We start from the raw sequence: 13,503 nt of genomic DNA on the forward strand, positions 1-13,503 counted from the left end.
GAAAAAGATGTTACTCTTAAAATACTTAAAATCATGAATAATCCTACACATCCCCTACACAGTTGTTGCAGCCTAGATTTGGAATTAGATTCTGCCCACCTCATACACATATCGTTACAGAAACTCATTTGTGCCAAACTTGGTTCACATGGATAACTATGGTAAATTCTCAAATAAGCGCTGTTCTCGAATAAGCACCCCAGCCCTTAATCGAGAGCATATATTACCCTGTGTGTAATGAAACACTTTGAGAAACATGGTTTTAAATACAATGTATACAGTGGTAAAATAAATAAATAACACAATGAAGACACGAGCATTTCTTTATAAACATTTATTTACAATGCCTACCGAACTACAGTAATATATTATGTGAAATAGGTAACATGGGAACGAACATGGAAAGCACCACACCAATATATTTTTATAAGTGGCACTCTTGAATATAGGCACCGCTCTCGAATAAACGCGGCACTGAAGGCTCAAAAAATTTTATAAGCGTCACAATGCTTATTCAAGCATTTACATTATAAAGTTATTAGAAAATAACTTCTTTACCTTTTCACAAATTTAACTGCATTTATTATACCAAATTTTAAATGCTTAACTTTTGATTACAATCGTTTTACAAGTTTTAATGTTAACGTTTTAATGTTATCACTTTATTTACTTGGTCTTGTGGTTTATGGTTCACTATATGTCCTTTGCAATTTTAATTTTTTTTTTTTTTTATGTTTTACGTTTTTAAATTTGAAAAGCTGTACATCCAAAAATGTCTTTGTTTTATATGACAAATAAAATTTCATGTATCTTAATAATTAAGGGGTAAGTTTAATTTAAGAAAGAAGATTTTCAAATATTCGAATTCCTGTATCTATGACCTATTTTCACCATAAAATATAATAACCTCTTCATTAAATCAATATGATGAGTTTACCAGTACAAACATTTTGGAAATCTGCACAAGTTATTTTCTCAAAATGTACCACTTCACAAGATTTTATGATGATCTATTCATTAGTTTTTGTATTTTATTTTCAGCTACTGCTACCGCAACAATTATCGTCTTAGATGTGAATGACAATGGTCCGGAATTTTACTTAGAACCTTACAGTCAATCAGTTATAGAGTCGCTTCCTGTTGGCGATACAGTTGTGGATATTTTTGCGACTGATGAAGATATCGGAGTTAATACAGAATTAGAATTTACATTTTTGTCTGGGAATGAAGGGTCAGAGTTTGGAATTACTCGGAACCCAGTAAATAGGCAAAATGCTGTGATCTACTTAATGAAAGTAAGGTTAATATGTGGTAATTACTCTGTATAATTATTTTTTAATTTCAAATACTAAAATGGCATACACTTTTCAGACTAAAAGTAGATTGTTTAATCAAGTTTAGAATTGTAAGTGAATAAGTAAACACATAATAAGTTAAAATATCTACAATACATTACAGAAATAGCTTATCACAATATCATGGAAATAATAAATTGGCTAAAACCCTCAAAAATTTAATCAACACTTTAATCTGTGACTAAAAATGATCTTCCTGTCTGTTCAGGAACTGGATTTTGAGACAACAGTTAAGTACGATCTGGTTATTGAAGCAAGTGATCAGGTTTTCACTGACACTGCCACTGCTACAATCAACGTACTGAATGTAAATGAAGCACCAGTGTTCAGAGAAGAAACATATGTCAAAAGTGTTGAGGAGAATAGTATATCAAATCCATTCATCGAAGTGTCAGCTTCAGATGTAGAAGGAAATAGTATAAGGTAGGAATGAGAAGGAAGAAGTGTGATAGTGCTAAATAGTGTGTAGTTTTATATAGCACCATATCCATCCTATATAAGATTCTCAGGGCACTTGATATGTGGACTAGGAACTCGATCAATGACATTCTTCACCCCTAAGGGTCCCTTCATATCTGTGTTACCTAGTAACCCGGTACCAGCATCTCTCTTCATCCACCACAGGGGCTGTCTGTTCCAGTACACCGGGATATCCGCTTACTCGCCTCGAAGGACGTACTGGGTTCTTTATATTCACGTAAGGCATTGTATACACTGGGCTTATGGTTTAAAGTCCTTATCCGAGAAGACTTTTTCTACCATCAGAACCATAGGCAAGCATGCCGTTCGATATTATCGGTGATCTTTTTAATATCTTATTCTAAAGCACTGGGTAATTTTTAATGGTCTGTAAAGTATTTTGAAAAAAAAGTCAGCGAATAAGATATTTTTTGTGACATCTTGTACATGATTTATAGATTCATCTGAATACATTTTATTTGATTCTAATTTACAATTATTGTATCTCAACATGTACTGTATACAAGTATACATAATACTGTATTAATGTAAAAACATTAAATCCACAATATACCAATGCTCAGATATTTTAACTTGAAATTATGTATTTTCAATTAGTTATGAAATCGACCCAGCTACCAATGTAGGGAAATGGCTGACCATTAATTCAGACACAAGAATTGTAACTCAAGATAACCCATTTGACCGGGAAGACAGTCCTATTCACAATTTCAGAGTCTGGGCAATAGATAATGGTAAGGAATCTTATATCATTAAATTAACATGTATCGTGGCTTCAGGTTCAAACAACCTAAGGCTACATATAATTACAATATTGTGGTAAGTCCAGGTACACTACATAAAAAATGAAGCTCATAATAAAACATAAAAAAGATAGAATACAATACTGTACATAAAAAAAATATGTTTTGATATTTAGTACATAAAAAAAATATGTTTTGATATTTTGTCACCTTTATGATTTTTGGGGGAGAATGAATTTATCCAACATGGCATTTTACTTCCTCCCCCCAGGGAGCCCACGTGCAACTGGCTCTTGCACAATAAGTGTCACAGTGACCGATGTCGATGATGAATGTCCACGTCTCGTGGAAGACTACAGACCAAAGGCAATGGAGAACCAAAAGCCACCTCAGTTAGTTGAGATTATAACAGCAATGGATCCAGATGAGGGTGATCAAACACCGTATACATTCAGTATTGTTAACGGTTATGTCATGAAAGGACAGTATACCGTCAGTGAAGCATTTCAGTTGACAACTATCAGTGGTACGATATGCCAAGTTTTTACATTACTTTCTCTATAAATAATATTTCCACTATAATTAATTGTTTCACGTAGCAGGAAAGGTTGCTAAATTTTACCTACATATCCTATGTAAATTTTTTCATGTGTAAATTGGGTATGAGTTAAACAAGAGTTTTTTTTTAGTCGAAATAAAATATGAAATTGCAGGATTTGAACCCAGGACATATGGATTAAAAATATTAGTCCCAGCAAATAACAATGTAAATGTAACATTGTTGTTTGCATTTGAAATATATCGAAAGTAATTAAATTTCATGGTGGCCCAAAAACAAACTCTAATCATTGATAATTATTATGGAGTGAATTGCTTTCTTAATCATTGCTATCACTTTCACAGAGACATTAGCAGTAATTAAAACCCTCAAGGAAATTGACCGGGAATCACAGAAATTTTATGAAATGGGGATCAAAACTGAGGACAAATGGGGTATATCATGTACTTCAACTGTAACAATTGAAATTGGGGATGAGAACGACAATCCGCATCAAGCTGGTGAAAAATCAATGTCTTTCTTTACATATGAAGGTAATATTTTTATTGTTAAAGCCAAGTACCGATATGTAAACGCCTAAACTTCAAAATTATTCTTCTCACTCATAAATGCATACAGTATATAGCCTGTATATGGCTACGCTCCACACTATCTTTCTTCATCAATCTCACAACAATTATCTCCACGTTCCACAAGACAGTCAAATTCTCTCAGGTTATCTGTCCCCAGAGTGCTGCATGTTCGTGCTGGCGAACGGTCTTTCTCTTTTGCCGCTCCGAAATTATGGAACTCTCTTCCACCTAATCTTAGATCAACTTCTGATACTAATGCATTCAAGACCACCCTTAAAACCTATCTCTTTAATCAATAACTCTTTTATCTTTAAGCGCCAGTGACAAAAAATTATTTTTTTAACAGGCGCTATACAAATTCTCTAATTTGTTATTCATAAGTACACGGCGCACTCGAGGTGCGCAACTATTGACAAATCGTTTAGACTGCCACTGACATTCAGGAGACAGCATCACATGTCATGTGCTCACAGAGTCTCGGAGACCAAAGGTGGATTCTTTGGCCGACGGTTGTCCAACCATTTGTCCCACCAGACAGATGTAAATTTTAACATATCAATTAATGACTAAGTTTTAGTCAGAACATTTTCACTTGATCCATTCTTTGTTGCACAGGTGGCACATCCACAGGTGTGGGGACAATTCCTGTAGGACCGGTTAACTCACCTGATCCTGATGACAATGATCTGGATGAAAAAACATTTTCCAAGCTTAATGAAGATGATTGGGATTTCTTTGATGTTAGTATTAACATGATATACATACATCTTAAATTGTTTTTTGCAGAATTATAATAATAAAAAGTAAGACATGGTCCATTCCATCCATTCACTATATTTAAGGCCTGGGTCTACTCTGCCTAGTCTTTTGTTAATCAAAATCACTTGCCATATTTATCAGTAATTACCTACAGACTTTAGTTTTAAGTGTTTTGTTTTACAAAAATTATCTTAAAGATTGATGTTTGGAGTCACCATGCAATTGACTTTGTTTATATTTTTTATTTCAACAGTATCACTTTTGATTTGTGTAATTTGTTTTCTTATTCAGCTTGACACTGACACTGGGGTTATCCTGATAAAAGAAGGTACTCCAAATGGAATCTATGAAATGGAGATCCTAGTGCAAGATAATAAGTTCCCAGACCAGACATCCACGGTGACCGTTACAGTTACTGACCTGCCAGAGGAAGCTGTCTATAACTCAGGTTCTATGAGAATGTCTGGTGACCCTCAGTTCAATGCAGCAGAGTTTGTTCGGGAACCGAACAGCATCTATAGCACCCTGCGAACTACCCTAGCTGAAATTCTTGGAACGCCGGAAGGCAATGTGGATGTTTTTAGTGTTATGGATGTTGAAGGTAAAAGCAATATGGTCGATGTTCGCTACTCAGCTCATGGGTCACCTTACTATAAAGCAGAAAGAATGGATATGGCAGTGAGGGCTAATCAGCAGAAGGTATTTCTTTCTTTAATTTCTTTAGACTTTTTTCAACAAGAAATAGATTTAAAGACATCATTCGTTTCGTTTTTTATTTTCCATCATCAATAACTTATATTTGCATTTCAAAAGATTAAAAAAATGTTATTTTTTGTTGAGAAATGAAAGGAGGCCTATATAGGTCTGAATACAATTAAGCTTAGGCTATAACTTACGCTTAGTCCACAAAACTTAAGCTTAAGACATGACACTTAGGCATTAATGGTGTACAAATGTAATTTGTTTTTAATGTGGCTTGTATCCTGTAAAAGAATCAAAAGACTAGCAATCATAAATTGCAGATCTCAGTCACTGAATTATCATAATAAAATAAATTTCCACCAGGTGCAAGATGCCACTGGACTTGATCTGGAAATGATAGGAATTGATGCCTGTTACCATGATGAAGGGGTTTGCGAAGGCTCCTGCTACAACAACTACACCGTCACCAAAGAACCATATCTTATCGATTTGCAAACGCAGTCGTTCACAGGAATAACGACCTACACTACTGCTGCTTGTGGGTGTGCCGGAAGAGAAGTCTTTCCGGATGGATGCACATACGATACATGTATGAATGGAGGTACATGCACACCTACTAATTACGGTGGATTCAGGTAATATTATCATTTGTTTTGGCTACGTGTGATGATACACGTGACCATTTAACTATAGAGACAATTAGTAATACAGTACTCATCTCCCACTTTCATGAGAGATAGTTCCCAGCAATGTTTGCTTGTTTTCAGACTACAGGTATTCCTATGCAACTCCGACACCTTGATAACATTTTGGGATCCTGTATTCTATTAAGCAGATTCGTATTATGATAGGTTTCATTAGATAACTAAACATATCTTTTGAAAATACAATGCTCTAAATTAATTTTACAGTTACTGTATTGTACTACAACTTATGAAATGTATTTGGCGGTCGATGAGACAAAAATGTTGCAGACAAAAAATTGGCTGCAATAGTTGACCCATAACAAACATAAATAGAAATCATTTTTGTGAAATCATGTGACATATTCTTTCCTATGAAACATAAATACAAAACACAAATGATAATGATGGTTATGTGTGACTTTTTACTTCCTTTTAGGTACCTAAACCCAATTTAAAATGCTCTATCAAGCCTCATTGTGAAGCTTAAGAAGTAAATTTATTTTTAAGATGTTTTGTATGTTTCACAGCTGTACATGTCCTACTGGGTTTGAAGGTGGAAGATGCGAGATGACAAAGCGCAGCTTTGAGGGAGGGAAAAGCTACGCTTGGGTGGAGACACTTGAACAGTGTGAAGAGACAGTTGCCTCGATAGAGTTCATTACTGATGTATTGGATGGCACTCTGTTTTACAATGGGCCAATGCAAAAAAATGCAAACCAGAGGGATTTTATTCTGCTTGAGTTAGTGGGAGGTCGGCCTAGACTACAGCTGAATCTTGGAGATAATACTGCTGAACTGGCCTTCAGCAGCAACGATTTAAATCAATTGAATGATAAGGTTTGGCATACCTTGAAAATCAGAAGAAATGCCCAGGTAAAGAACATAATAATATACCATATCTTAACAATTATAAAGCCAATTCCAAGCTTTCTGAATTGAAAAGGTTTTTCTTCCTGGGCAATGTTCAATCAGTTAACTTCAATCAGTGTTTACTGTAGGCACATGTCTAATTTGACCAAAATTAATCCAATGCACACAGCTAAAACTACTTGCTACAAGACTTTTTTCTTTCCATTAATTACTTTTGATTTCATTATGAATGAAACTTTAGTAAACACTACTTTTTGGGTTGTCATACAATCATTTAAATAATTTAATTATTATTATGTCTTAAGATAAAGCATGAATTATTTCCATATGTAATAATTTAGGTTTTCTATTTCAATGTGCTTGCTTAAAGATAAATTTTTTAAATGATGTTTGAAAAAATTGAAATATGTTCGAATTTACAGTATGTAGAGATGGTTGTGGATCACTGCAAGTCAGCAGTTGTAGTAGAAAACAGTGGAAAGAGCACTATTGATGCGACAAGCTGTATGGTCAACAAAACTGTACCAGGAAACAGGTAAAGTTCATTTCATTGTCTTAATTTTGTGTTGGTTCTAAGCATATAAATGCATATATGGTAATCAATATATTTGTTTTAAATCTTTAGCAAGCTTCTGAATTTGAACACACCACTCCAAATTGGTGGAGTAGACACAGAGTCTCCTTGGGTGTATGACCATCTGGATTCAACCCCATCTGGATTTGACGGGTGTGTTCGAAATCTGATTCAGGATGGAAAATTGTATGATTTAAGTGATAACAACGTAGGAACGTCATTCTACAATTCACAACAAGGTTGCACTCGTACCAATGAAAATTGCATCGACAACACGGACGGAACATCATTGTGTAAGAATGGTATTTGTGATGCAGATACCAAGACTGGAGTATGTATCTGCTACCCAGGATACACCGGAGATAAATGTGATCAAGGTAACTTTTTTTTGTGTCGTTAACATGTACAAACAGGTGCTTACATTTGTGCTATCGTTTTAGGGGATCTTGGCAACAATATCCAAGGGACAGAACTTACTGGAACAGTCCATTAAAGGCCCCTCCAGATAAAGGCTACATCTAAGACCTAAACAGCAATCTTTCATTTTAATGATAATACATTTTCTACTTACACATCTAAAGCTTAAAGACCACAAAAAAACCTGGTCCCAAAAAATTTTATTGGAAGAGGCCAGTACTTGAATTTATAATCTTTAAACTTTATATACATTTTAATAATGGTTCTTTTTCATTCTTACAGAGACAACACCGTATGACTTTGCATTAAACAGCTTTGTTGATTACACTGTGAAACCTGCTGCTGAACTGGACCCATCAGGATATGAAGAACATTACCACTCAGTGGTTCGAACGTGGAAAGAAACCGGACTTGTGTGGTACATTGCTAACCTGGACACAGGGGAACACACTACTATCGATGTGAGCTGCAATGCTTTGTAATATTTGAAAAACGGATTAATTTAAATAAGAATTGTTCAGTCTTAAATATGAAAAGAAGAAAATTTGAAGGTGAATATTAATTAAGACCATTATAAACTATTTTTTTTTTTTTTATAATTCAGTTGTATTATTTACTTTTTAGATGGTTGATGGTACGTTGAGGCTTCGCTATAACCATGGAGAAGGTGAATATAGCATGAGCCTTCCCAACTACAGAATCAATAATGGAGCATGGCACAGTGTTGAGTATGATCGCTATGGTAACTATGTGACGTTGAAAGTTGACAGAGGTGGTGGAACTAGACAGGTGGAAGGATCTCCTGGAACGTACCAGCATATTATAGTGAGTCCAGAGTCTCTACGAATTGGTGATTTATTCGGGAATGAAGTTATACTGCAGGACTTCCAAGGTACTTTACACCTTCATTAATTTTGCCATTGTGATGTCTCTTTATGAGTTGTTTTAATGGTCAATTGATTTGTAAAGCTTTGTCTCCACACTCAAATTTTAGGTGATAAATATCTGTGATATGCCAGTAATGATGTAATATATGATATCATCATGCCCATGTACAGGAAAATCACAAATTTATCACATAGAATTTGATAGTCTGGACAGAGCATTATAGCCTGGTTCTCACGAGAGCAGCCCTAGTATCCGGGAGCTAACCATTAGCACCTGCGTGAGAACGCCTGATCGGTTAGCGCTAACCGTTAGCAGTATCTGGATACCGCTAACGGTTAGCAAGCGCTATCCGTTAGCAAGTTGAGTGTGTTTTTTATAATCAACCAATCACACGTACGCGTTTACAATTTCCAGTTTCTTATTGGCCAGTGATTCGATCATCATATTTTTGGTATCCGGGATCGGGATTTTTTTTCGTATGGACGCATGGCAGCTAACAGTTAGCAGGATCCGGATCCTGCTAACCGTTAGCAGCCGTGTGAGAACATAGCATCAGTGTATTTTGTGTGTGCATTATAATCTGGTATTCGTAGTGTTAACTGGAGAAAATAAATATTATTTTTATTAATCTTACATAAATGATTTCATTAAACTTTGTAACACTGAGTAATATATTAGAAAATTGTTAATATATTATAATTATAGTTATTTATTTATTATCATTGTCATCAATTTTTGCTATTGTTTTTGTTATTGTTATTTTCTTATATTTTTATGTTATATAACATTATGTTATATTTGTTATTGCAATTCAGTGACTTAACAGCTTTCACATTCTTAGCTGAATGAACTTATATCTAAGTTTTATAATATGATACTTTATGATGCTAATTAAAACATTTAATTTGATATTTCCTTACTTTTGATTATAATTTGTCATAAATTTTCTTCTCTTATCAAAGGTTGTGTGAATGATCCACGAATTAATAACCACTACTTAGGCTTCTCATCTTCTTCATACGCTGATGTGACATCGTCGAATAATGTCACTGAGGGTTGCATAAGTGATGCATGCGATGGCGTGACTTGCGATCCTCCATTTGTTTGCAATGACATATGGCAACAATATGAATGCATGTGAGTTATTAACTTCTCTATTTGCCAAGTATTGTATATTATAGCGGTACATATGTAGAAATAGAATAAACTGAAAGAGCAAACTATAAATAAAAGTCTGTCATCCTCATCCAAATTTAGTTTTCTTTTGCTTAAGTGCGAATTTGTGTAATAATAATAATAATAATAATACTTCCATTCTTCTATGGTGCATTCTGCAAAAGGAAAAACAATGAGTAAATAAATTTGACCTAATCTGTGGTACTTAAACTGAAAACAGTTCCGAAAAGCATGTGCAGAAGCAGGTAGCTTACCACAATGAAAGTGTTGAAGAATTAGCGAGAGCCATGCTTGCTATACCAGTATGTCATAAAAAAGTTTACTGTTCTTAATTGTGTGCTATTATTATTTTCCAGTTGTCCTGCTAACACGGGTGGTGATTTCTGTACCATTCTCACTTGTGATCCCAACCCTTGTCTAAATGGTGGTACATGCTTTGAAGATACAGACGGTATTATATGCATCTGTCCAAAGGCTTATACTGGTGAATTTTGCTCTATCAAAAATGGAAATGATGGGGGTGGTCTATCAGCAGCAGTAATTGCTGCAATTTGCATCGGTTTATTATTTTTACTCGGTAAGTTTCAAGTAAGATTCTAATTCCAATTTAGAGTTAAATTTCACTTTATTGTGGTATATGTGACTAGTAAGTATTAATTGAAAAGCATTTAATAATTAAATAATATGAATTTAATATTTAATAGATATGAATAATTATTAAATTCTTTATTTTTTTTAAATGTCTTTTGACATTAATTGCTTCTTTTTGTATAGCTGTTTGTGTCTAATCTACTCTCTGGCCATTATATCTTAAGGATGTTTCTGAAACAATTTGCATATGAAATATATAACATATAAATGTTTATCAGTGGGGTAGATTCAGCATAATAATTAATTGTGCTTTTCAATTAATGAATTTATATTGTATCATCTCTCTAGTTATGCTAATCATCATATTCATGTTGTATAAGAAACATAAGGAGGCATATGATGATATTAACACCAAGGGCATCAAGATAACTACTGTGAGAAACTCTACGTATGAAACTGGTGGAGGTATCAAGACATCTAGTGAAGAACCAGCACAGCTTCCGCCACGTGAGTGCTGGTCCAGCTAAATCAAGCATATTGTGTTCCAATATTAAGCTTTGTTTCCATATAGTTGCTACAGGCTATCACTGACAGTTTTTGGTGATGCTGATTGGTCAGTCGTATCGGGAAGCCTTCCTGATTGCATCGGGAACTGCTACACAGTACAGTGATTGTACTAAAAAACTGTAGCGACAGCGTAACAATTTTGAGGAAACTAGGCTTTTTCGTATCAATGTTAAATTCTACATTGAAGAAACAGTAATGCGTTGGTAACGACCATTTCTATCGGGGGCACTAAGCTCAATTGACAAAAAAAAAAAGAAATATCATTTCAGTGATGTAAAGCAACTAAACATAGATTGTAGATTTTGTTTTACCATACTTTGGAAATATGACAAACTGAAATTTATTACAGCGTGCAATGATTGTTATGATGTGGAAACCAACTCAAAATAGATTTCTGACTTTTTTCCCCACAGCAGTCTTTATTTTTATTTGCTCTACATCTGCAATCATGGAGGAAATAAATTAAATCTACTTTTTCCCTCCATGCTGCAATTTTATACCTGTAGGCCATTTTCTTGACAATTCATATTTGTATTTCAATTTTAATTGTTCTTTTTGTCGGAGCTTGCGAAGGAACTTGTTCTTCATGGGATATTTTGGGTACTCATTAGGCCGACCAGCCCTCCTTAAACTAACGTTAGAATACCGCACTTTCGGCGGTAAAGAACAATTAAAACCTCATAAAAAAGGCATCTAATCCGTTTACCCATAATTGAATCCAATGACACCAGTGTATAACACTCAGTACTTATCCTTGATAATGTGTTAATCCAATAAATATGTTGAGATAACGTAACGTTAGTTTATCGAGGGCGGGTTGAGCTAAAGGAGTGTGTACAAACATCATGGCTTTATAGCTCAGCTGGATGGGTAAATGAAATTTATATTCAAAGATGGGGGATTGGTTAGTTTGGGGAAGGGTTTTGCTTTATTAGTCAATTTAACACAGGATTTCAAGCAGTAGTTTATGTGACTTGTGCTTAGTTGGCTTGCAACTTCTGAACTATATTTTATTTGTTTGATATTTGTATTGTTTATCTGTTACAGTGACTGAGCTGCCTTATGATTATATACCTGTCATTAATGTCGACGACGGCAACGCTGACCATGCAGATGACCATCTCTACCACCACGTAATTTACAGCAGTATTCCTGACTCCCAGCCGACTTAACTCACTTGCAGGTGGTCTGCAAAACTGTTGTTTAATTTCATGCCAGTAATTAATATTGCTAGGAAAATTCTATTTAGAATTTGTAGGATGAAATTATCATTCATTCAAACTATAGAATATTACAATTTTTGTTCAGTTTTGTTCACCTTTTGAAGTTGATAATTTATGCACGAATTTAAAACTTAGTAGTGAGTTAGATCTATTTTTGTTATTTGAAGTCGATAAACCTGGAAAGTCAGTAGCATCAGTAGCTTTATATATAATAATTATAACCCAGTATGAATATTTATAGAATCAACGGTGTTTCTACGGAAAGTTTTTTAAGTTTTAATGTATAATTCAGTATTTTATAGAATCACAGCTGATTACCTTATAGGTTTTTCTATGTTTTTGTACTGTATTGTGTATTTTATTTTTGTTTCTCATAATAATAATAATAATCAAAATAAGCAATTAGTAGAGCTCCGCATAGTACACTATAGGAAAATTATTGTACGAAGGTTAGATTTAATGCTTGAAAAAATTTTCTGAGGGCCTGCAAGGCCCGAAGGAAATTTTTGAATGCATTAAATCTAACCTAAGTATAATAATTTTCCATTTAGTGTACTATGCATGCTCTATTAATTGCTTTATAAGTCAATCGCCGTCTTTTAATGTTAGTTTTTTATAACCAACTGTTGTAGCAGCCATCGGTTGCTATAGTGATATGATCAGTATACGTGTGTGTATTTACATTTAGCTCTGCGTATGCTGATTTTTGCTCCTGCAGTACGCGTTTAACTCATCTAACATCAGCAGAACAGTACGGATACGATGAATAACTATTGTGTTAGAAAGAACTTGTTTGTAATGCTATATTGATAGATTTTCGTCAAAGAAATAAACATTTCAGCATTCGAGTGGGAATACAGTCACTGACGTCCTTTTTGGTCGGTGTATGCAGACAGGTAAAATCGTGCGATGATTTCATAACAGGCCAGGCTACAATTCATAGATGCAATATAATTTTTTAGTGTTGTGGTCAAATTATTGTCTAATTATGAAATTACAGAAAATGTTATAGATTGAAAAACGATAATTGGAAAATATTACAAAGTGAGACAATTGCAACAATTGTTACAAAAAATGACAATTCAAGAGTTGAATGTTAATATCTCTATCATCAGTGCCTCTTGCATTATTTTTCGCACAACATAAAAGCAAAGATACTAGAAACACAAGATAGAGCACTCGCAGAGTAAAAATGAGGCGGAAATCGTGCCCAACATAGGCGGCGCCCTTCTTTTTAACCACGCAAGTTTACTTGCTTCGTGCTTGACGTACAGGGCGTCCTTCTGTTGCTAAGTATATATTTTAAGTGCAATGCAATTTTAAATGATTTGTTTGACATTT

General features: G+C 34.3%; 1 protein-coding gene across 1 annotated transcript in view; it reads left to right on the top strand.

Annotated features, from left to right (window-relative positions):
* The window catches only part of LOC117123457 (neural-cadherin-like), a 33,645-nt gene extending 21,030 nt beyond the window's left edge, over positions 1–12,615 (top strand). Inside the window, exons 18-34 of the mRNA XM_033269373.1 lie at positions 1,042–1,295; positions 1,564–1,778; positions 2,433–2,569; positions 2,850–3,104; positions 3,482–3,670; positions 4,325–4,449; positions 4,760–5,167; positions 5,534–5,805; positions 6,384–6,729; positions 7,149–7,261; positions 7,352–7,677; positions 8,000–8,178; positions 8,342–8,609; positions 9,568–9,742; positions 10,138–10,358; positions 10,721–10,879; positions 11,987–12,615. Coding sequence (XP_033125264.1) covers positions 1,042–1,295; positions 1,564–1,778; positions 2,433–2,569; positions 2,850–3,104; positions 3,482–3,670; positions 4,325–4,449; positions 4,760–5,167; positions 5,534–5,805; positions 6,384–6,729; positions 7,149–7,261; positions 7,352–7,677; positions 8,000–8,178; positions 8,342–8,609; positions 9,568–9,742; positions 10,138–10,358; positions 10,721–10,879; positions 11,987–12,111 — 3,767 coding nt within the window. The 3' untranslated portion in view covers positions 12,112–12,615. The remainder of the gene's footprint in view (positions 1–1,041; positions 1,296–1,563; positions 1,779–2,432; positions 2,570–2,849; positions 3,105–3,481; positions 3,671–4,324; positions 4,450–4,759; positions 5,168–5,533; positions 5,806–6,383; positions 6,730–7,148; positions 7,262–7,351; positions 7,678–7,999; positions 8,179–8,341; positions 8,610–9,567; positions 9,743–10,137; positions 10,359–10,720; positions 10,880–11,986) is intronic.
* Positions 12,616–13,503: the final 888 nt, after the last annotated feature.

Source organism: Anneissia japonica, unplaced genomic scaffold (assembly GCF_011630105.1).
Source record: "Anneissia japonica isolate Jap-2015-1 unplaced genomic scaffold, ASM1163010v1 scaffold287717_len1600092_cov198, whole genome shotgun sequence".
Taxonomy (NCBI): domain Eukaryota; kingdom Metazoa; phylum Echinodermata; class Crinoidea; order Comatulida; family Comatulidae; genus Anneissia; species Anneissia japonica.